Here is a 24,643-nt window from a genome sequence, read left to right as displayed (position 1 = left end):
AACACTTTTCTACTCTTCCTGAGCAATCAAAGCACTTTATACAACTTGCCTCATTCACCTACTCACATCGATTTATACAAGGACTTTTTTCTATGCTTCTCATTGTGACAATAATATAAACACCTTGAGGCAACTGTTGTTGTGATTTGGTCATATATAAATAGAATTGACTAGAGCAGGGGTGCCCAATCCTAGTCCTCGAGAGCTACTGTCCTGCAGCTTTTAGATGCATCCCTACTCCAACACAGCTGAATCAAATGGTTTGATGACCTCTTCAGCATGCCATCAAGTTTGGCAAAGGCCTGATAACAAGACATTCATTTGATTCAGGTGTGTTGGAACAAGGATGAATCTAAAAGCTGCAGGACGGTAGCTCTCGAGGACTAGGATTGGGCACCCCTGGACTAGAGTATCTATTTGAATGTAATACAGAATGCCCGAGAGCCTCGCTTCATTAGACTCATGTATATACTGAAGTGTGAGCTGGTGCCTGCCTGACTGTTGTTTTCAACCAGACATTTCCACCTAGGCCAATAGAAAACTGTTCATTTTAACAAGACGCTAACATATTTGTGTGACAAACATTACATTTCTCACATGAATATGTGACATGAATATGTAATATAATATCATGAATATGTGAAACTTCTACGCCAAGTTAATAATTTAGTAGTTTGGAAATGGGTGCTTGATATTAACATTCAGTGTTTAAATTAGCAAATGTGAGCTGGTACAGACTGAACCTGTCATTAAACTCCAACCACCCAGTAATTAGACAATGTCCTCACTCTTTTAAACCGAATACATTCAAATGTCAGTGCATGCGTTGGTGCATGATGAACTGTTTCTGTAAATGTGCAATTAGCAGTCAGACATTTCCAGTCCTGTAACTATGAGACAGTCTTAGCCTACAGTGTCCCTTTCAGACAGTACACCTATATCCATAAAATGAGTCACAGATGCATCAAAGTTAGATGAGCAAAGGGAAACCTGGACAGGAGACAGAATCACGTTTTCCACTCACCAGCAGTGCTGCAGGTAATTCAGTCTGCTGCAGGAAGATTTGTGATGAACAGATGGCTTATACAGCAAATATGTTCCAGTCCTTAAAACATTTTTTTTCTTTGATCTAATCAGCTGTTCCTTAACAAATTACTAGTTTGAAACAATCTTGAATCTTGAATGTAATTTCCTTGTAGTTAAGTACAGTAGTTTTGATTTAATTCACCATTAAACCCCAGAAATATATTGAAATGTCAATGCTATTTCTAGTTTAAAGCAACTGTTGAATACGTGATTATAACAACTTAAACCAGGTTATGGTAAGATTTAAGAATTTAAGGTGCACCCTCTTTATGTAAATATTTAAATCTGAAGGATTTAAATGATTATTAAATTGAGATCCTGTATATTTGTTTTACAAAAATAAAATGAATCCATAAATCTTCAAAAGACTTTTTTTCGCTATGAAAACAAATCGTAGCGAGATGTATCCTTGCAAACAAGAGAAATGGTTCATGTCACTGATTTCACTTTGTTAGTTTTACTGCTCAGATTTGGGAGAACATGCATTTGAAACATATTTGGAACGCGTATTTATTCGTTAAACTTTTTGCAAAAAGGAATATAAAGTTTTGAACATGTGCAAACATCTGAGCTATTATAGACCAATGGTTCATAATTTTAAGGGAATGCATTGCTGGTGTGAATACGTGACACACGCACATTTATGGGGCGCCGTTTGTAAACTGAAACACCACATTTGCTCCTACTAACAGAGAAAAGATATCAGACCGAACAGTTACGTCCTCCTCTGGACCAAAAGAAGGCAGACAAGTAAATCATAACCATATGCGTGTTGTGTCTGAAAAGCATTAAGGGAGAAGCTGAAAAAATATCTGAGAGTAATAAAGAATGTCTTTACATAAATGGTTTCCGCCAAAAGCAGGAGAAGTTGCACATTTTTGCAGAGAAAATCCAAAAGAACGAAGGATTCGACGTTTCTGACGCACAGGTTCTTTCTGAATCTACAGCTTAGTCCGAGTGCTACGGAAGAGGACTGGGGCACCGGAGAGAGGAACAAATGGGAGCGTTTTTTGGATTTTGTTTTCTTCCAGAATTCAGAAAAAAAAAAATCCCAAATGCAAAATTTTTTCTCAGAATTCAGGAAAAAAGAATCCAAAAGACCTTCCAGTGGTCCTTATCCTCCTCTGCAGAGTGTAATACTCGCTTTGATTTACAGATTACAGCAGTTTGCGAAACCCATGAGCTGCAACCCTGGGAGTATAAGGGGTTAAATCACGTGTGTAGTAAACCTGTTACCTGAGTAGGACAAAGACACCGGGGCCGACATTCATTCGCTCCGTCCGCTCTGTTGCACGGTCGCCGTCACAGCGTTGAAAAGATGCTGCGAGCTGCCGTGTTTTACGGCAGCATCCTGCCTTTGTACCTTTTCCTCTGCGTCTGTTCTCTGCCGGTACACGACCACAGGACCGCCAAGCAGCTGCAGGTGAGTCAAAGCATCTGAAGCGTAAATGCACTTTCCAGAAATCCTTATGAATGGGAAAGTGTTCACAGATGCAATGGTGAACAAACACCCAGTAATACAGAAGTTGACATTAATAAATGAATGAAACATGTTAAAATTACCTGATATTTCTCATCTGTGTGTGTGTGAGTGTGTGTTCAAAACTGTGCTGCATGTATCGTCACATCCACTCATTTTAGGGATGCTGCTGTAAGTTCCTTTGTTGTTCTGCATACCTTAATGCTTCTGCATGCGCTGCTCTTAAAGACATCAATGTTCTCACTGAAAGCTGTTGATGGTTGAACAGCTGAGATTTGTGAGAAGTCTCTTTGAGTTTCTGTCACAACTGACTCAGGGAACTATGATTTTCATAGTTAGAACATCTTCAGATTACCAGTGTGATGTCTCTGTTTTGGAATGACACGGTGCTGTTTGTGAAGGATTAAAAAAAAAAAAAAAAAAAAAAAAAAGTTTTATTGTTGTTACTGTGTACTGTACCCTGGAGGGTGCCAGAGCTGCTTTCCGGTGAGTGAGAGTCAGATTATGCAGGCAGAGGCACGCACCTGGTAACTCCGGTGCAAACGCTACTTATTTGCTGACTCAGGGGAAAACCGCAGATAACTACTTAAAGACAGAAACGTAAGGTAAACAGGCAGTGGGCAGCAGAGTAACACCACCAAGACTTGTTTGTAAGCTGTAAGTGTCCACAGACAGGAACCGGCCCTGGCAAAAAGGACCCTGTGCAGCTGTCTGGCATTTCTATTTATTCCTTGTTTGATTCCAGTGACTAATCATAATAGCTGAAGCAGACCTGCTGCTTGTGACAGATTCATGTTACTAACAAACAGTCAGTCCCTGACATTCCTTTGTGTGGGAGGCTTCCTTCTGGACTGACGAATGAATTCATCTGTTTATCTGCAGGTTAAGCAGCTGCAGGACCATTAAGTCAAATTAAGTCAAATACTAGCATTTTATACAAAGTAACCCTGTTACCCAGAAAAGGTGCTGTTGCTCATAACAGTCAAGGCAAAAGCTCAACTTTAAAAATAAAGAAAAATTGTTTTAAAGATGTTTTTTTTTAGTCAAAGTTTATGAAAGTAGATTAATATACCAAAATCCACTTTAGTGATACTTATGACTGCAGTTTTTGTGTAGTTCCCTGACTATCCAACTTAACATCTTATGCTCTAATATTCTTTGTTATGATCATGTAAACACATTAGTTTACATGTGTTTTAGTCTGGTTAATGAAAAAAAGTCTTCATCCAAATGTATACAGTTAAGTGCAAATATTTTTGGAGACTGACACAATTGTTAAAAATCCACATTAAAATAACCAACCATCAGCAATCATTGTTGTTATTAAGTGTTGTGCTGCTTGAACACTGAAGAACATGTCTTCAGGTTTAGACAGAAAGACAGCGGTGAGATGCAAGAGCACAAACTCTCCACATTATGTTCAAATCTTCTGTTTATGAGGAACATCTAATTAGAAGAAAACTGATTAAAAGTGAAATAAAAGAATTAAAAAAGAAAAAAAATGGTATATGATGTCTGAGAATAAAAATGAGGTAAAAGTTGAGCAGAATAGGTCATCTGAAGCCTTCAAAAATGCACCTTTTCACAATATGAAAACCTGAAGAAGACAAAGACAGCTCTGTGGTTCATACTGCTCTAACAATGATGTAAAATGCAACACACAGGAAATGGCTGTGTTTTTAACTGCAGAAACGTAGCTTGTTCAGACGCGTCAGACCAGAGTGTGCATCTATAAAAACAAGCAATATTGTTGTCCATTTTATGCAGTGCATAATCTTAGTTGGCTGTACTATCATGTTGTTTTCACTCACATATTTTAAGAGGCAGTTTAAGTGGGATAATCGTGCTGTTTGGCTTGTGGCCCTTGAAGCCATGTCTTGTTTGGGCCTCTTGACATGTTTTAGAGGTCTTTCACCAAAATGTTCAGAAGATGTTAGAATGTTAGAAGCTGAAAGGACAAAAGAAAAACAAGAAAACATTTTTTCCCCTCCATTCCTCTGTACTCTCGATTTATTTGAGCTTTTCAAGTAACCTCGACAAGAATGATTTGATTTGTTGACTGTTAAAGAAGGACTTGTTAATTGTTTCCTTGGTGTGAGAGGTGTGCTATTTTCGTTAGTCAAACAAGACATTTGAACACATCAAAAAATATGTGGAAAAAATAAGAAAAGATGTATTTTGACATTTTCTAGATCAAATCACTAAGTGATTGTTTCCAGAAGATATTCAGCAAATTAATCAACAATGAAAAAAATAGAGTTGCAGCTTTTGCTGAGCTGGGTATACACTGGATGGAGCTTATAAAGTAGCTAAAACTAAGTCTAACTTCAAGAACTGAAAAAAGTTGCTCATTGTATTAACAGTACCGGTCATTTTAGACACTTCTAGTATTTTTGCTACTCATGATAATATATCATCTGGATGATATATTATCATGGTATTTTGAATGCAAGACATAGAGAAGTAGTTTTATTTTGGTATTGAGCCAATCACAGGCCCAAATACTTTCACTGCTGGAGACAGTAGTTCTCACTGTTTCTATAATCACACTTATGCACTTTTATCTGGAAACTGTTTTCAAATGAAATCACTCTGCCCTACATCCTCAATTATGGATGGGGACTTTTATCAAAGGAAATTGGCAGGGTCTGCGTGATACGCTCACAATTTCCACCCTGAACAAAGGAGTTTGGGGGTGATAAAATCTAATCAAAAAGCAAAACGTATGCCTACTTGATTGTTTCCAAACGTCTGAATTTTTCCCTGTCCACACATGGCCAAAAGAGTGATCTTAAACAGTGTGGGATGAGGACAAAAGGTTAAAATCTGTTGAAGTTTGTGAAGGTCTATTTTACAAGAGCATCCAATATACAGACAACAGAGATTTGCAGGTACATGGAGGGAAATAAAAACAACAAGTGACTGGTTTAATGACATGCCCTGTGTAGTGAGCCAGGAAAGTCCAGTAAAAAACAAAAATCCAAAAAAGCACTGGTCAAACACGTGAAACAAGCACGATGGAGGCATGTGAGGGAAGTGCAACCAAGAATGAGGGAAAAGACATGCACTAAATAGACACACCGGGGAGAGAGGGGTAAAAGGACAACAATCAAGTCAATCAGACAGAAATAGATAATAATCAAAATAATTCAAAATAATACAGGAAGTAACCTAAAAAGGATTTGAGAGAAAGGCAGATGCAGGCACACAGAAAGAACAGAAGAGGGGAAAACCTTCAAAAACACAAAGGACAGAGAAAACTAACCATTCATATTAGAAACCACAACACACAGAAACTGCAATGTTTTCAAAGGTTCCTATGGAAAAGCTGATGTTATCTAGAGTATGATGGGGCTTGTTGACTGAAGGTTGACTGAAGGTTTACTGAGAGATGTTTACCGTGGAGAAGCAGCCTCTCATCTCTATTCATGCTAATACCCTTCATCCTGCAAACATTCCCCACACTTGGCACAGTCAGCTCTCTGTGTGCAAAACACTTACAGCCTGCTGATATTCAGGACTTTTTGTCATTAAATATTTACCCTGGAGAAATTTCTCCCACTATGTGCATCATTTATCTAAAGTTTGGCTACTTTTTATCTGCCAAGGGATATCTGTGGGATATCTCATTGCATGTGTTTAAGAGGGAGTTAATTCAAATCCTGCATGTTTTTTCTGTCACGGTAAAAATGATCATTCTCGCTAATGTTTAGATTACCATCCTTAACAGCCTCTCATAAAACACCCCCGGTATTATAGTGCAGGTGACCTGATGTCATGACTGAAGAGGGAATTTCCAGACATCTGCTCACTGTGTGTGATGCAGCTTTTTGTAGCTTTGATGAACACATTTTCGTCTGTGTGTGTGCACATTTTTTCTGTCATGTGCAGGTTCATACTTGCACATATACGTGTAGTTGCATGTTTGAACATCATCAACAAAGAATCCTCAGTGTAACCACCTATTAGATAAAACTATAATGCTCCTTTCTGCAGATGGGCCCAGCAGTACACATGGCTTGTGTCTCAGGCACACTGATTTGGATGAGAAGCAGGAACCGCACTATCCTGTGGGGACATGTTGGCCCCATCGGCAGGATTCCCAAGCATACACAATGCTTTCTTTTAGTGGCATGTGACTCTGTGTTTATGCCTTTTAAGCAAACCTGTACTCATCGCCAACATACTTACAAAACAAACTATAGTTTTGTCACTCATCCTAAATTGAACGATCTGCTAGCTCAGCATGGCTCTGGCTTAAGCATTGTTCAAACTGTCTTAGCCTGGGGTGCCAAACTAATTTTACTTCTTAAGCGGGCTGGACCAGTGAAAATCCCCTTTTTGTCAGTATAAAGAAGTTACATATTTAACTTTTTTTCTACATGATGAAGAAAAAGCTGCTGTGACAAGGAAAGAAATCTGTGACCATGACTCTTTGGACTTAAAATGTAAGAAATAAATGTGTAAAATTGCAGAAAAAGTTTTGGTTGATCATTGTTTAGATTGTCCAGTTTTTTTTTTTGTAGCTGTAAAAAACTGAAATTTCTATAGTAGAAAATAGAAAATAGAAACTTGTCTGTTTTTCACATTGTTACAGAGGTTTTATTAGACACATAGCTAAGCATTTTTCAAATTTGCTGAAATTTGTGAAAGCTGAAATTTCTTAGGTATTGAATGGAACAAAATAGGCTTTCTCGTCAGAGGGCATTTTCTGGGAAAAAACCAAAACTGCGGCCAACAACACTACACAACGATAGACTGATGTGCGAATAAGGTATGAGGTAAAAATGACTGAATTCCAAATGGGGTAGTGAATCCTCATCTTCAGTTACTGACCACGTTACTTTTTAGTATATTAGTAATAGAAGACATGATTGCAGTCTTTAACTGTTGTTGCACTACCCACAGTTTCAGTGGATTGAACCACTTTAAAAAATTGCTTGTCAGAATAAACTTATGATTTATGAATCTATCGCAGGAAAGCCCTAGCAGCCATTAATCTGTTAGCAAAGACAAACGCCCATGCTATTTGTTCTGCAAAGCAAATAGGGATGTTCTGATTTAAAAGACAAAGGGTCAGTTTAAGAATTAAGTTCAGTCAGCCTCCGTCATGTTAGTAAGTGCTCTCCACCCAGTATAAGGTGGAATTAAATGGTCTCTATTTTATTGAATGGCCTTTATAAGTTTAAAATCAAATAGCACAATTAAAGCTTCAAAGGTTTTGAATGTAAGACCTGACATTTGATGTTGATGATTAACAGCTTTGCTTGCTGTGAGTGAGACTCAAAAAGCAAAAACAACAAGGTCTTTTGTAAAGTAAAGGTCTAAAGTAGGGGTGGTGGTTCAGCACTGCTGAACAGAACTGAACTGCTGTTCAATTCAAGGTCCATACTTTTATACTTGGACCAAAAAGCAATGTAGATCAATGTAGCTTCAGAATTGACAGGGAAAGTATATTCTTGAGTCTATCTATCCATCCATTTTCTAGCCTAAGCAGAGAAGTTCATACCTCCCCATCCCCAGCCACGTCCTCCAGCTCTTCCGGGGTAGCACTGAACCATTCCCAAGTCAGCTAAGAGATATAATCTCTCCAATGCATCCTAGGACATCCCTGAACACCTCACCCAGGAGGCATCCTTGTCAGATCCGCGAACCACTTCAACTGGCTCCTTGTTATGTGGAGAAACAGTAGCTCTCTCACTTAAGTCCTCACCCTGTCACTAAGGGAGAGGCCAGCCAAACTTCAGAGAATGCTCATTTATGCAGCTTGCATCTGCAATTTCATACTTTCAGTCACTACCCACAGCTCATGACTACAGGTGAGCGTAAGGACAGATTGACTGGTATAGCAACAACTTCTCTCAGTATCTGCAATTGATATAATCCACCTGCCAGTCTCCCACTCTCTTCTCACCTTGCTTGTGAACAAGACCCTGAAATACATACATTTTTCCACTTGAGGCAGGCACTCATCCCTGATCCGGAGTGAGCACTCCACCCTTTCACAGCTGAGGGACATGGCCTACACGGGGAGACAAGGAGCCGGATTTAAATGCAAGCATGCCAGGAAAAAGTGAAAAAACAAGCAATTAGCAGTATCTGGCTGCATTTCAGTGATATTCAGTGTCTGAGTGTCTAAATGAGTTTTACAGTGTTTGAAGCCATTTATAATTCTTAACTTGTTTGATCTGCTGCTCACCACAAACAAGCACAAGCTGAAATGTTGGACTTTTAACTGTATTTTCATACATTTTGCAGCTTTTCCAACTGACAAAAACCTCCATTATGGCCATTCATGCCACACAATATAATTAAGCAATAAACAATTAACCTGTTGAACCCCAATGCCCTTGGTACTGGAGGCGAGAGGGAGAACAAGTTATTTCAACAACGACCAAACAGCTGAAACGGCAAATGATTAAAGAGCAAGTAAACGTAAGATGTAAACACAATGCGTGGATCCCTCCGTTCACCCGATATACATGGACATACCTTTGTTCCTGAAAGCAAACACCTCACAGAATTTCAAACTGCAGGTTTCATCACTCCAAACAAAATTTACTGAACCAGCAGCAAAAGTAGACCAAAAGTACACTTGACATTTGAAAAACTGAATTGCCTCTTACTTTGACTTTCATCCTTCCATTAATAATAGCAATTTTCTGCCTTATTTGCACATCAGTCTATCGTTGTGTAGTGTCGTGTAGTGTTTTGTTTTTGTTTTTTTCCCAAAAAATGCCCTTTGACGAGAAAGCCTATTTTGTTCCATTCAATACCTAAGAAATTTCAGCTTTCATAAATTTTAGCAAATTAGAAAAATGCTTAGCTTTGTCTCCAGTAAAACCTCTGTAACTTTGTGAAAAACAGAAAAGTTTTTCTATTTTCTACAATAGAAATTTCAGTTTTTTACTGACTACAAAACACAAACAAACTGGACAATCTAAACAATGATCAACCCAAACTTTTTCTGCAGTTTTACACATTGATTTCTTACATTTTAAGTCCAGAAAGTTGTGCTGACAGATTTCTTTCCTTGTCACGGTGGCTTTTTCTTAGCGTAAAATACACATGGCAGCATATTAGCACAGCTAACTGTCTTCTCAGTGAAAAACAGGCCACTCAGCAACTCTGAAACTGAACTGTACCAACAATCATAGGCTGGCCTGGGCCAACTTACATCCCTCACATCAGACAACAAAAACCAACACAAGTGAGCCAGCAGCTGACGTCAGCATGTAATGAAGGAGTGTGACAGACGCCCAGCGCAGCACCTTATGACGCTTCAAACATCAGATGGATAACTGAGCTGAGGATCATACACTGATGCCTTTGGTGGCAGGAGCTCAGGAGGGTCATCTCATAAGGCTGATGGTTTGATCTCTGGGTGGTCCAGTCTGCAGTCCAAATATTCTTCAGAAAAATACTAACTACAAATTCCAAAAGGTTGATTCTGTTCATCTGGACGTAGTGACTGTTAGTTGGAGAAACGTTTCGTCACTCATCCAAGTGACTTCTTCAGTCTCAACTGACTGCAAGTTTCCCCAACCGTATAAACAGTACATTTGCACAACTACTGAAACTAGCACCACTGTATGAACAATGGGCTGTGAGGTGAGTTCCTTGATGCAATTTGTCATGACCATTGATCAACAACCACTGATCAAAGACAACTGATCAAAGCACACTGATCAATGGCCGTGAGTACCATTCACAGAGAGTTGGGGAATGGCTGCAATCACAGCATTGTAAGATGGTGAAAGATGAACCCCTCCTCAATTCAGAGATGGTTTTTCCCTTTTAACGTAAATGGCCTCCTTGACTCCGCGCTCAAACCAGCGTTCCTCCCTGTCCAGGAAGTGTACATTCTCATCAATGAAAGAGTGTCCACTGGCCTGTAGGTGTGAATAGATTGTGGCCTGACGAGTTAGCTCTTCTGTGTTGTGCCATCCACTTTGTCAGAGGTTGTTTGGTTTACCGATGTAAAAATCATGGCAGTCCTCCTGGCACTTAACAGCGTATGCTGCATTACTTTGTTTGTGTCAGGGGACTCAATCCTAGGGGTGGACCAATTTTTGGTGCAGCATGTTTTGGGGTTTAAAAGCCACAGAGACACGGCTTTTAGATTGTTCGACTGTATCAACTGTTCTGATACTCCTGACACATAAGGGATCACTAAGGGTTTTCACTTAGACAGCAGTTGTCCCTCTCTCCTGGATCGCCTGGAGCTTTCTTTAGGCGCCTTCCCAGCTTTGACAAATGCCCAGCTGGGATAACCACATTTACTCAGAGCCTTCTGGATGTGATGTTCTTCTGCTTCCCTGGCCGCTGTGTCTGTGGGGATGGTGTTTGCTCTTTGTTGTAGCGTCCTGATGACACCCAGTTTGTGCACTCTGCTCTTGCTCTTGACGAAGGCGGTCGCACTTTTCTCCTCTCCTCCTCCTCCTCTCCCTTAGCTTCCCTGCTTAGCCTCTTGTGTCCTGTCTAGTCTCGTGTTTTTTGTATTACTTTTCCCTGGAACACTCTCTCACAGTCTGTTCTCTAAAACCTTGATAACGACTATGTTTTGACTGTTCTTCCCTTTCTATGCAAGGCCACCTGGGTTGGCTGGAAGACTGTTTACTTAGCCTGGCAGGGCGAAGGACACTGTCTCAGCTGAACTCTGGACACATACACACACAGACATATATACACATGCAGACATACACTCATCCCCCCTCCCCCCTCCAAACGCCTTCGACACTTATTCCCTTCCAATGCTGACGGTGGATCATGGAGACCAGCACATAGGCTGCAGGCCCGGATGTACTGTCTACATTGGCTGTCTCTCACCCTTTACCCACCCCTGTTGCTTGTCATGTGTTTTTTGGTGTATTAAGAGTTTTTTTTTTTTTTTTTTTTTTTTCATGTGCTATGTGCAGAGGCGTTTTTTTTCTGTTCTCAAACTGATCTCCCTGTTGGAGCTCAGTCTGGGAGGAGTTATTTTTTTTCTCCTTATCTTTCCTCATGCGGTGCATTTTCCATTGTTATACCTCTCTGACCTGTCTTCCCCATGTGATGTTTTTGAGTAATGTATTTATGGTCGGAGGGTAAGATGGCGCCGCCATTGCGTGCAATAGGTTGGCAGCCTTATGAAATTTCCCCTTGTGGGACTAATATCAAAATCAAATATCAATATCAAATCAAATCAAATCAAATCTACTGGAGTAGGAATATGTATGAATATTAGCTAATAGGAAGCACTTAAGCATACAAAGAAGTTCTTGTATAATGGGTGAATGAGGCATTTTGTATAATGAAAGTACTTTCTCCAGGAGGGTGTGAATGTTATGAACGTTATGTCATCAGCATCAGTATTTTGTGATGATTTACTTTCAAAGAAGTGTGTATGAAGTCAAAAGCCAAGGATAACCTGGAGTTTACCAGTAGAAAGGTGGCAGAAATGGTGCATAGCCAACATTACATCTTTATGTATCTATTAAAACTAAAAAGTACTCTGACTTTGTTTTCTTTCCCCCAGAGATGGAGCAACAGTCACGCCGGTCTGAAGAAGAGGCCAAGTCATGAACAGGACACACTAAATGAAGAGTACGATTTGAAGTCCCAAAATGACACAGATTTGTGGAATCGTCCTCGCTGTGGAGTCCCAGATTATCCTGCCTTAACGCAGCTCAGCACGACGTACAACAATGTGAAAAAGAGGAGGGGCACCTTGAGTAGACAGCAGCGCAGGAAGCGATTTGCGCTCTATGGCAGGCGATGGGAGAAGACAGACTTAACTTACAAGTAAGAAACACTAAAAAGCCTACAGCCTACTAAGACTACAGTGGCTTGTTTCTTTGTTTTACTGATGTGTTACATGGCTGCCTACATGACCATAATTTGCCCAAAGCTGATGGTTTTTGGTTCAGTATGGGGATCTAATGAAACAAATATGTTTGTTTAGTTTCACATTAAGACTTGTGATGTAGATTGTTTTTAGTTTTCATTTGTCAAAACAACTAGCAGCTATCTTATAAATGGTGGAAGAACTGGAACTTTAAGCTTAACAAATTTATTACATCACCAACCAGTATGAGGTTTATGCCATAGCTGCCCTAAATGTACAGTATTGGCAATTACCATAATAACTTGTTATGTTTCTATAATGGTTTATCCATGAATAATCACAAGCTCTTTAATCAGAATCATATTTTTATTGCTAAGAAATTTATTTTTATTGATGAATTTTCTAATTTACTGTTTGAAAAAATGGGCCACAAACCAGTGCACTCTTAATATCACTCCCAAGCCTGGATAAACAGGGAGGGTTGTATCAGAAAGGTGCATCTTGCATAAACTCTTGGCCAAATAAAACATGCAGTCGGGGCCTAGGTTGTTAACAACATCCACCGTGTTTGTGAAAATTCTCAGTCATCCAGGTTATCTTAGCTTCTCATCCGAGAAGAACTGAAGAAGCTTCTTGGATGAGAGGTGAAATGTCTTCAAGAAACTTAAAGAAGTCCAGACGCTTTTTTCTTTCCAAGCCCTTTAGGCAACATCCAACAAGGTGCTGGTGGCCAAAGACAAATATCGAGGAAAGGAGGAAGGCATGTTAGGAGGCAGCGCGAGAGAAAGAAAGGCAGGAATGGGGTGTACTTAATGTAGGGACTGGTAAAAGAAGAAAACTGAAGAGAAGGAAGGTCTTTTTATATAAGACACTGTTTCTTAAGCTATTCAAATTTTGTTTTTTTAAAACCTGCATTTACCTATTTATGACAGCTCTTTGTAGTCTTAATGAAGTCTGGTGCTTGTACAGATTTACTAGTGCCTGTGTTTGAGCAGGGTGCCACCTCATAATTGCAAAATAAATAATAAGGGTACTAATAAAAGGAACGTGAACTTGACGGACAAGTCGTCACAATTGGGGGTGGTGGACTAACTGCCAGGTTATTCCCCAGAAAAACATGCATGCCTTTAATTGGTATTGCTATCAGAAACAAAGCTCTACTCTATTGCCCAAATACACAAAACTGACACAGAAGGACCAAAAGCAGAAGCTTAAAAATAGAGAATTCACCACAGCCCGATCCTTCTAGCTGCCCAACCAGAATCAAATGAAGCTCCTCCCTAGTCTTCAGGTGCTACTTGTGGTGGGTACTTATGCACTGAAACCCATAAGCCTGGAAAAAGCAACCAAAATTGCCTCGAATGTGTTCCCAAGACCACTGCTTTAACCACTTTGGACACCACAATAAAAAAAATAGAAAAATAAATTAAAAAAAAACAAACCCCAACAGACTCCAAAGGGAATCCGCTCTTAGGCCTACCAGGTACATATGCAAATCAAAAATAGGCAGGGACGAGCCAAAGACAGCTATGTTGTTTAATGCTATTGATCCACATGGATTTCCAAGAGTTTAAGACGTCTAGCATACCATATGAACATATATATTAAATGTATGTTAACATAATATTAATGTGTTTGTGCCAACCAGGATCATACGTTTTCCCTGGCAGATGAGTGAGGACAAAGTGCGGAGTGTTTTCCAGGAGGCGTTTGGTGTGTGGGGTGCTGTTACTCCTCTCAGGTTCAGAGAAGTAACCAGTGAGAATGCTGACATCATCATTGACTTCAACAGGTGAGACATGTCCACCAGTGAGCAACACAACACTGGCCTTTAAGAATAAACATTCAGCTAAACTGAGACATTGATTTACCTAAAACAACAACCCAAGGACAGTTTGCTTTGTCACTCATTTATTCAACAGAGATATTAACAGGAATGAAAAATAAATACAGAGCATGACGTTTTCAGCAATCCTCTAAACCGCTGCAGATTCCCCCAGTTGCAAGATGCCTAAATGAATGCCTTGCCTGCCTTACATATTTCAAATCCACTTGCAAATTTTCGGTGAGATTTCATAAACCTCGACTTCATCTTTTCTAACTTTTCCCTGATGGAATTGCTTGTATGATTAGATATGATCATCCTGTTCAAGCTCAGCTTCAGATTTTTTTTTCATATATACTGTCATTAATGAGAAGATGGAAGACGAGATACAGCAGAAATAAAGCTGTAAAAAAGGAACTCTGTGATTTGTTGTTTCTTGGCCAAATTCTAGATGAATTTGGCCATTCATCTTAAGCATGAATGTGAAGCAGCTGCAAGTATTATGACTTAAACATTTGTATAGATGAAATCTTGACCATTAACATTGTGTACAGTAATCGCACATGATGTGTTTGTACTTTTCTTCATGTTCTAGTACTTTAAAAACCCCAAATCGTAATCAGCATTAAGTAGTTTCAGAATTACAATATACAACAAAACTAGTACATCAATATTTATATATCAAATCACTTAAGCTCTGGCCTGCCCAGATGTAGCTGTGGTGTGGAACGGTGAGCACACATGCCAATCTAGGCAGACAGTAGACACAGGCACACCTCCAAAGCAACTGCAAGGTAAGAAACTAGCTAGTATAATTAAACAAAAACCAAGAAACTAAGTAACCTATGTTTTTACCAAGAGTTCATTTGCCTTAAGATAATTTTAGTTTTTATATTAAATAATATGAGGTTCGTCTTGATGCATTCTCAATCATCCAGGAAAGTAAATCTCCAAAAAGTTGATTCTGTTCATCTGGACGTAGCGTTTTGTGGGAGAAACGTTTCGTCACTCATCCAAGTGACTTCTTCAGTCTCAGCTGACTGCAGGTTTCCCCAATCTTATAAACAGTACATTTGCATAATGACTGAAACCAGCCCACTGAAGGAACAATGGGCTGGGAGGTTAATCTTAATTATGCAAATTCTCATGACCATTGATCAACAACCACTGACCAAAACCCACTGATCAAAGACCACTGATCAACCGCTGCCCAAGCAAAAACCTGTAGTGATCCCATATGTGTCAGGAGTATCGGAACAGTTGAGACGCATTTTTTCTAAACACCGGGTCTCTGCGGCTTTTAAACCCCAAAACACGCTGCGCCAAAAATTGGTCCACCCCAAGGATCGGGTCCCCCGACACAAGCAGAGTAACATAGTGTACGCTGTTAAGTGCCAGGAGGATTGCCAGGATTTATACATCGGGGAAACCAAACAACCTCTGGTGAAGCAACACAGAAGAGCAACCTCGTCAGACCAGGACTCTGCAGTCTATTCACACCTACAGGCCAGTGGACACTTTTTCAACGATGAGGATGTACACATCCTGGACAGGGAAGAACGCTGGTTTAAGCGCGGAGTCAAGGAGGCCATTTACGTGAAAAGGGAAAGACCATCTCTGAATCGAGGAGGGGGCCTAAGGGTACATCTTTCGCCATCTTACAATGCTGTGATTGCAGCCATTCCCCAACTCTCTGTGAATGGTACTCATGGCCATTGATCAGTGTTCTTTGATCAGTGGGTTTTGGTCAGTGGTTGTTGATCAATGGTCATGAGAATTTGCATAATTAAGATTAAGGAACTGACCTCCCAGCCCATTGTTCCTTCAGTGGGCTGGTTTCAGTCATTATGCAAATGTACTGTTTGTAAGATTGGGGAAACCTGCAGTCAGCTGAGACTGAAGAAGTCACTTGGATGAGTGACAAAACGTTTCTCCCACAAAATGCTACGTCCAGATGAACAGAATCAACTTTTTGGTAATATGAGGTTCATTCTGATGTTTGAATCCACACAACTGCAAAGACGGTGGCCAAAAACCACAGCAAAGCACAGCTTCTTTGAGCACCTGGAGCAGGATTAAGACTACTCTGTATGGTACATGTGGGCTCCATGATCAAAAATCTTTCACTTAAGTTTTTTAAAATCATTCTTCCTAAACAAATGCTGACATGTTCAGGCAGGGACTTAGCAAGACTTGTAAAACCAGAACCAGAACCCCAATACAGGAAGTCTGAATCAGCTTTCTGTCTAACTAATCCTAATCTTTATCCTATGAATCTTACCCAGTGTGCAGCTCAGAGTTTAGATAGACCCAGTGGGTGTGGGGATTAGACCAGTAATAACTGCCTTGAAGCCCTCTGGGTCTCTACCCTGCTTTCTGATAATAAAAACCGGGGACCTGAGTAGCCTTGCAGGCCCGGTCCTACCAGCCACATCCATTAATGGCAGCTCCCCTCTAGATGGGTGCACTTGGTAACTAACAGGGGGAATTTGGTGGCTTTGAAAACTAATTCCCAAGGGCCTGCTACTTTTAAAGTGCTGGAGTAAACCGTAAGATCTAGTTATACAAACGAGGAACAATACTCAGATTTTTACCTTTACTGTTTCACAAAGGGTTGAAAAGGGAATGTCTATAATTTAGACTTTAATTGCAGGACATTTTATTAAAGCAATTTATCAAGAGCAAAGCATGAAATAATAACAATCACAAAATAATATTCAAATCGCCTGAATTATACTTTTCTAATTAACCAACTCTGAGCTAATGCTGATCTTGTTCTAATCCTTGTGAGGGAGGAGGTTAGGGAGAATGAGCGTAGGTATGACCCATTAGGAGACACATCAATGGAAAACAAATGAAATCCAAATCCTTTTCAATCAATATTCTAACACGGCAAAAATGAGCAGAGAAAAAGTCAAAAAATACAAAACCAGTTTGCAGGTTCACAGTCCAGCGGTCGATCCCTCTGGGGTCTCTGCTGGAATCTTCAACATCTTAGGTCCGATCTTCTGAACTGCTCATCTTTCAGAAGACAAAGGGAAGAACCCTGTATCACTTTTTCATCTAACTTTTATACCTGGTCATGCTCTCTCCCCCCCTCTCTTTCTGGACGTCACATCTTCTGAGTGGCCTGACCCTTTGTGACATCCAGTCACATTGTTGACGTCTGATCACCTGATGACCTTTATCATCCTCTCTCTATCTATCTGACTTTTCCACATCGATTATTTAAAGCAACTTTAAAAATCACTTTATTACATTTTTTTTCTTTTCTATGCGGTACTTAATTTGTCAATAATTCCATCACATATGAATGTTCAGTCTCACATGAATATGCTTCATTTCATGCCTTACTGAGGTTATGCTATTTCTCTTCAATTATGTTTCTCTTACTTTATGTCAAGAATCATGTATAATTGTGGGTTGGCAGCACATTTCTTATCTTTCACATTTTTTCCAGCCACACACAGACACTAAGCTGCCAAGGTCAAACCTGGATCATGTCTGTGCAGACACAATCTGGACATTAGACTAGTTTTCAAACTGCATTTCTCATTCAACATATTAATCAAACTTATATTTTTATTATATCTTTAATTAAGAATAAAGATTATTTACTTTTAGCAAATATGGATAAGGTCTGTTATAGCTCTCTTTATCTGTTCAAACATAAAAGACCTTTTACTCTCTCGCACTAGCACCACTGGTGAACAATGGGCTGTGAGGTCAGTTTCTGGGTCATGTGACCTCACAGCCCAGTGTTTGCCAGTGGTGCTAGTTTCAGTCATTATGCAAATGTACAGTTTAAAAGGATGGGGAAACCTGCAGTCAGCTGAGACTGAAGAAGTCACTTGGATGAGTGACAAAACGTTTCTCCAACTGAAAACGCTACATTCCAGATGAACAGAATCAACGTTTTTTTAAAGACATAAATCTTAGGCATGACTCCTTCTGTCAGAGTAAACCAGGAAACACTAAACCAGATGTCTCCCAGCCAAGACTGAGAGAAGATTATGGAACAAATGCAACATAGGACTTGTTTGGTGGGATTTTTAATAGCATGCCTCTGGCTACATATTGTATCAAATCAGAAGAGTCATTTGGCATCAGATTCATGATACTTCAATGTCATAACAGCTCTCTTGTTTTTCAGTGTCCTGCCACACTTCACTTACTTTGTCAGCAATTCAAGTTCTAACGTGTGTACAAGTTACTTTCACAACTTATTTTTAGAACTACTGCTTTATTCTTTTTTAATATTATATACTCAGTTAAAAACTATCACACTACCATTTTTTGTATAACACACTTTGTACACATTAAAATAGGCTAGCCACTAGTTTACTAAGTGCAGCGTAGAAATGCATCATGTGCCTGATATATAGCTTACTGACATACTTTAATATCAAAGCATGTCTAACATAGTTTTCTTACAGAAACATTGGTCCACTGAAATTTCAACTAGTCAACAAGTCCACATAAAAAGGTTTTTGACCATTGTATCATTTTGTCTAGCTAAATAATGCAATCCAAGTATAATTCTACAAGCAGACATTCCCTTTAACAGCTACTCACTTTGTGGCATATTTAAGTCATGCCCTATTGTAAAAGCAAAATAAATTCTTAATTTTGTTCTTACACATATTTCTTCATGCCTCGCAGAATCTGTTTCAGAGTGCTGAACATGACGACTCAATGGCTGAAACCAGTCCATTTACCATTTACCAAAATCACTAAAGTTACTAAAGCAAACTAATTTAGGACACAAGCAGTTCTCAATATTACCATATGACAACAAAATGAACCTTTTTAGGGAGTGGCAATGCATTAAATGTTGAGCTTTTATGTGCTTCAAATTTTGTAAATTCAAAGGACCTTAATTTAAATATTGTTTGTGGATGAGCACTGCCGTTCAGCAGTTGGGTGTTTGGGATGAACTCCCCTAATTTTAACAGCCCTTTAGTTTTCGCACAGTCATACTCATCCCGTACACTTTATACACTCATCCCCCACAACACACCCAGCCAACATAGCACCTTCAACACTGATTGGGGTGGTAGTCTTCCTACACCCCTGTTTCATACACCCTGCTTGGAATGGGCGTCTACAGGTGGTTTGTGGGGCACTCTGGCTGTGTCCCGGTTTGCTGCTGGTTCAGGGGGGCGTCTGCTTGCCTGCAACTCAAAAGAGGGGCTCAGTATATGTCTTTATGTGTCTTTGTGTGCCATTGGTGGGTGGGTATGTGTGAATGAGTGAGTGAGTGACCGAATGGCCTGTGTGTGTGTCTTTGTGTGTGCACATGGCTGAGCCTTGGCCCCTGTGGGACATGGACTGCTCCCCGCTGGACACTCCTGCCCCTCCCTGCGATGAGGATACTTATTGTGGCTTCTCACACTCATTTTCAAGTACATTTCATGACTTGCACACACTCTCTCTCTCACACACACACACACACACACACGCGCGCGCGCGCACACACAGGAAGATTGTTGATTTATGTATCTGCACAACACTGCCAATTGGATGTTTATAAGGGTATTAGCTGAATCATTGAATGATGTGTACTGCGATTTAGAACTAATATTTAGCATTAGGAGTTACACTGTACTCAATTTACAACATGCTTAGCATAGAGAAAGAGCACCAAAAGAATGATATGTGGTAGGTTTACTTTGTCCTCTAACAGAAGTGATTGTGTAGGTACTGGCATGGGGACAGCTTACCATTCGATGGTCCAGGAGGAATCCTTGCTCACGCCTATTTCCCCCAGACACAGAGAGAGGGAGAAGTCCACTTTGACTATGATGAGCACTGGACAGTGGGCAATAATGCTGGTGAGTACATTTGAAATACTTTGAGCTGAATGGAACAAAAAATAACTGCTCTAAGTTTGACTGCCCTCCTTTGTTTGCTTGTTTAGGCACAGACCTCCTCCAAGTGGCAGCTCATGAGTTTGGCCATGTTTTGGGCCTGCAGCACTCCCTTGAGCCCGATGCTGTGATGTGCCCATTCTATAGTGACTCTTACCCTCTGCAGCTGAGTGAGGACGACAAAAGGGGCATTCAGTATCTGTACGGATCCCCTCGCCACACACCGCCTGTGATGACAGAGACCAATGAGATTGAGACTGAACTGGTGAGGCCCTTGAAAATACATGTATTTACTTAAAAACATAACCCGTCCTGTATTTTGCTGCTTTGCCTGATAGTTCATAGACAAAAATTTTCAGACTACGTTTGTTGCTGTGTTCCAGCCAAACGCTTGCAAAACAAACTTTGATGCCGTATCCATGATCAGGGGAGAGCTCTTCTTCTTTAAGTCTCAATATATTTGGCGAATCCGTGATGGGCAGCTACAACCTGGTTATCCAGCTTTATCATCACGCCACTGGAAAGGAATTCCGGAACACATTGATGCTGCGTTTGAAGACAAGTCTGGCAACATCTGGTTCTTCCAAGGTACAGACGCGAACTTGTCAATTTTTTTCTGGAGGACATGGGGGAAGGACACATTAAACAAGTATTTCAACAAAATATCCTTTGTTCCTCAAAACTAGTCAAACAAAAGTGGATACACATGGACTGTAAAATTCTTAACTGCCATGTGGAAGTAAAAATAGTGAGTGAAAGGGAGTGAAGTCTTTATAAAATGTGTGTCCGGTGAGTTCAGTTAAGGGAGAAAGAAACTCAGAGTTTATGGTAGAGATACGTAGCCTTGAATGTTGTTGTTACATGGTTGTACTTTTTCACAAGGATGTGCTTTACGTGTATTCAGCAGTGATGATTTCTAGAAACAACATCCTGGTTACTTATTATTACTGGAATCCTACTGCACAAATAGTCATTTTCCTCAGTAAATGAGAGCAGCATTTGAAGTTTCATTTTCACTGTTGCTATGGCAGGTGACAGCTACTGGGTTTTTGATGCTGAAAGGAAGATAACAGGGCCAGATTCAGTGAGGCGGTTGGGTCTTCCTGTAACAGACATTGAAGCAGCTTTGAAGTGGGAAGAGGACCATACTGAGAAAGTCTACTTCTTCAAGTCGAGTTACTACTGGGTCTTCAATGTTCAGGATAATCGAATCAATGACATCCACCCTCACAGCATTTACGAGTGGAGGGGAATGCCCAGCCACATCGATGGAGCTTTTTTGGACAGATATGGTGAGGAGTGTAATCTCTGCCTCTGACTTAGTGACTGGTAGGTCTAGAGAAGGTTTTAACCTGTACATCTGGAGTTCACTGTTGCATTCTTTCGCCCTTTGATAGGCTATGCCAATTTCCTGAGTGGAATGCACTACTGGAAGTTTGACCCAGTGGCACTGAAGGTACTGGAAGGCTATCCCCGGAGCATCGGCATGGATTTCTTTGGCTGCTCTGCCTCTCTGTCCAAATAAGTTAATATACATCTGCATTACTTTTACAAATCATTTTTTTCTGTTAAATTTCCCATACAAAACACTCAAGATGTTTTGGAAATATTCAATCTGATAGATTTCATGAATTTGACTATAAAGCAAGTGTCTGTATTTGCCTTTTGCAGAGCCAGAGATGTTTCTGTCAGTGTCAGAATACAATCTGGAGAAAGCTAGTTAAAATTGTTAGTGTCAGTTCAATAAACACTTCAGATCCAAGCTTTTATCCCACCATCTCAGCTGACTGCAGGTTTCCCCAACCTTATAAACAGTACGTTTGCATAATGACTAAAACTAGCACCAGTGGCTAACAGTGGGCTGTGAGGTCAGTTTCATGGTCATTAATATGCAAATTGGCAGAAAATGCATCTCAGCTGTTCCGATACTCCTGACACATAAGGGATCACTAAGTGTTTTTGCTTAGGCAGCAGTTGTCCGTCTTCTCTCCTGGATTGCCTGGAGCTTTCTTTAGGCACCTTCCCAGCTTTGACAAATGTCCAGCTGGGATAACCACATTTACTCAGGGCCTTCTTGATGTGATGTTCTTCTGCTTCCCTGGTCCCTCTTTATAAATGGTATGGTGGCTATTGATCAATGATGAAAGAAGTCACTTGGAAGATAAATAAAACTCCCACTGAAAATTCTACATCCAGAATCAACTTTCTGGAACTGCTTAAAATGATAACTCATAGTACCCATGTACTGAGTAAATGAGTATTCAAAACCCACACACTCATAAACTGTTCTTTTGAGTGTTTGGCTAGTCTCAATTAAGGGATTAAGGTGAACACTTTCTTACATTAGTCTAGCATTATTGATGAGTTGTGTTAGTGGTAGAAACAAAAAAAATGACATGTAGTTTTGATTTGATTGAAATTTTCAAACTCACTTTCAAGCATTCTGAGTTATTTACACGTTTCAAAAAGATTTAAGAGTATTCTACCATTCTGTTAGCTGTTCATTAACCATGCACACCTACTGGAGCCACTGACTATATTGTTAGTTGGCTCACAACCACAGATTGTATATAAAAATGATGGACGTAGCTTCCTGGTCTGAGGAGGGAATTCAGTGTGGATGTGCCTGAATCCTAAATTCTACTCCAATGTTCAGCAGGGAGCAACTTCTCTGCTTGCAGAGCCATTTTTGGGGGTATTTGATAGCAATAGTGGATACAGACAGGAAAGCAAAGAGAGAGAGAGGGTGGAAGACATGCAGCAAAGAGTCCCAGGTCGGATTCAAACCCAGGCCGCTGTCTTCTGGTCATGCGCCATATTGGTCGCCTGCATACCCACCGACCTAAACTGAAGCCCACAGGGCCATTTCATATGGGAAAATTACCACTGACTCCTTCATCTGTGATCTCAGTCAACACTTTTCAGATGAAATGAAAATGTTTCTCAAAGGTGTCCTGAAGGAATCTCAAGCAGGGTATAGCTTACTTTGTGACTGGAAAGCTGCTATTGTATGAGCATGCGGTCCCTGGGTTTCTTATTCAGATCTCATCACATCGACTTGCAAAATAGCAAAATGACTACAGCAAAAGATGCTCAGTTTGAGGCCTTACAGCATGGACTTGGCTAACTAAAGGGTAATGCATACATCTGGGGTATATATGTATATATCTGAGCATGTACATTTAGGGATGGCTGCATCTCGGGAGGTAGAGCTAATTGGAAAAGTGGTTATAAGAAGTGGTTATAGCTGTGCTAATAGAATAGCTCTACAGATGGCAGGTTCACTTAGAACTTATCTCAAGACTCAGGTATCTCACCAAATGCTGCATGGATTGTGCAGAGGACTGGCCGCTACAAGTTCTGATATGTTTTAAAAAAAATTTCTCCAAATAGAATGAATAAAAATGTAAAAGATCCCAGCTTTACTTCTACACCTCTTCCACAGTTTGCCTAAGTTGTAGCTTAACCACAGTTTAGTTCTGAGAAAAATAGCTTTAACTAAATGTATATGTAATGTATAAATCATTGCATTCTGTTTTATTTAGATTTAACACAATATTCTGACTTTTTGGAATTGGCTTGTACATACATGTGTATGGCTGGCCCTGTGAAACTGGGTTAGTGGTTTTACTGCTTCACTCTCCTTTGACCGCATCCACGGGCCATTTAGCCCCTTGGAAAATGATCTGCAAGCCATTTCTTTAAAAGAAAAATCAGGACCAGCCAGGAAATGACGCATTACTATAATAATGTAATTGTTCACAAAAGCAATTTCTAGCCTTTTATTCAGCTTGAGCAGAGGTAAACTGCTGTTCTGGCGCTGGCCTGATGTGAGAAACGATTGGTTTGCTTTTGCATTGTGTGGCACTGACAGCCTGTGTTGCAAATCCAGTTTATCCACATTAGTTTTTTTTAAACTAAACTAGATAGTATCCAGAATAAATGAAGCCTTGTGGTTAATCTTATATTTTTAAGGTGCTACTTAAGGTTCCATAGGCAAGACAGACACATGCCTCATATCTGCTCTTTTCAGTGTTAATGTTGTCCTTTGGTGTATTCATCTTGTGCCATAAAATAGTTTTTTTTTTTTCGATCTTTCTTTCAGTCTGCTGATTCCTCAAAACCACTGAGTGAAATTTTTAAAAACATAAACAGACACAAACAAAACAAAACAAAAAAACCTCTGTGATATAAACTGTGGTTTAGGCCTAATCAGAAAAAAGAGAAAAAGAGACAGAATTACGCTATGGCTTCACTCACAGTAATGCATATTTTTATGGATATTGCATATTTTCATTTGTATTCAGTACTGTTTTCTATTGTTTGTAATAAACAGTGCAGGACACTGAGGATTGCAATGATTTGTAAAATACACTGGTGTGCCTGCAAAAAACAGCAGTCCATCATAGCATGGACAGTTAGCTGTGATTTTAATCATTGCAAATGCGCCTTAATAATGATATTTTATTGGGATATCCTTTTTAACTCTCTGTTTACCATTATATTCAGGGGTATTTCATGTGAATAAACCAGTTCTGTATTTACACGAAAACAAA

At 39.9% G+C, this 24,643-nt stretch overlaps 1 protein-coding gene across 1 annotated transcript; it reads left to right on the top strand.

Moving 5' to 3' along the window:
• Positions 1 to 1,387: 1,387 nt before the first annotated feature.
• Positions 1,388 to 24,643, top strand: mmp11b (matrix metallopeptidase 11b). Its single transcript, XM_003439606.5, has 8 exons — positions 1,388 to 2,509; positions 12,084 to 12,349; positions 14,041 to 14,184; positions 19,918 to 20,051; positions 20,138 to 20,352; positions 20,471 to 20,675; positions 21,119 to 21,379; positions 21,485 to 24,643. The coding sequence occupies exons 1-8, from the start codon at positions 2,405 to 2,407 to the stop codon at positions 21,610 to 21,612; spliced, it is 1,458 nt and encodes a 485-aa protein (XP_003439654.1). The 5' UTR covers positions 1,388 to 2,404; the 3' UTR covers positions 21,613 to 24,643.

This window comes from Oreochromis niloticus, linkage group LG7, assembly GCF_001858045.2.
Source record: "Oreochromis niloticus isolate F11D_XX linkage group LG7, O_niloticus_UMD_NMBU, whole genome shotgun sequence".
Classification (NCBI taxonomy): domain Eukaryota; kingdom Metazoa; phylum Chordata; class Actinopteri; order Cichliformes; family Cichlidae; genus Oreochromis; species Oreochromis niloticus.
The sequence above is the reverse complement of the archived record's forward strand: the minus strand, read 5'-3'. Positions and strand labels throughout refer to the sequence as shown.

Excerpts from the sequence above, each read along its gene's own strand:
- mmp11b (XM_003439606.5), top strand. The coding sequence starts at position 2,405 with ATGCTGCGAGCTGCCGTGTTTTACGGCAGCATCCTGCCTTTGTACCTT. Across the intron at positions 14,185-19,917 it reads ATCATCATTGACTTCAACAG|GTACTGGCATGGGGACAGCT; the intron begins GTGAGACATGTC and ends GTGATTGTGTAG. Across the intron at positions 20,353-20,470 it reads ATGAGATTGAGACTGAACTG|CCAAACGCTTGCAAAACAAA; the intron begins GTGAGGCCCTTG and ends GCTGTGTTCCAG.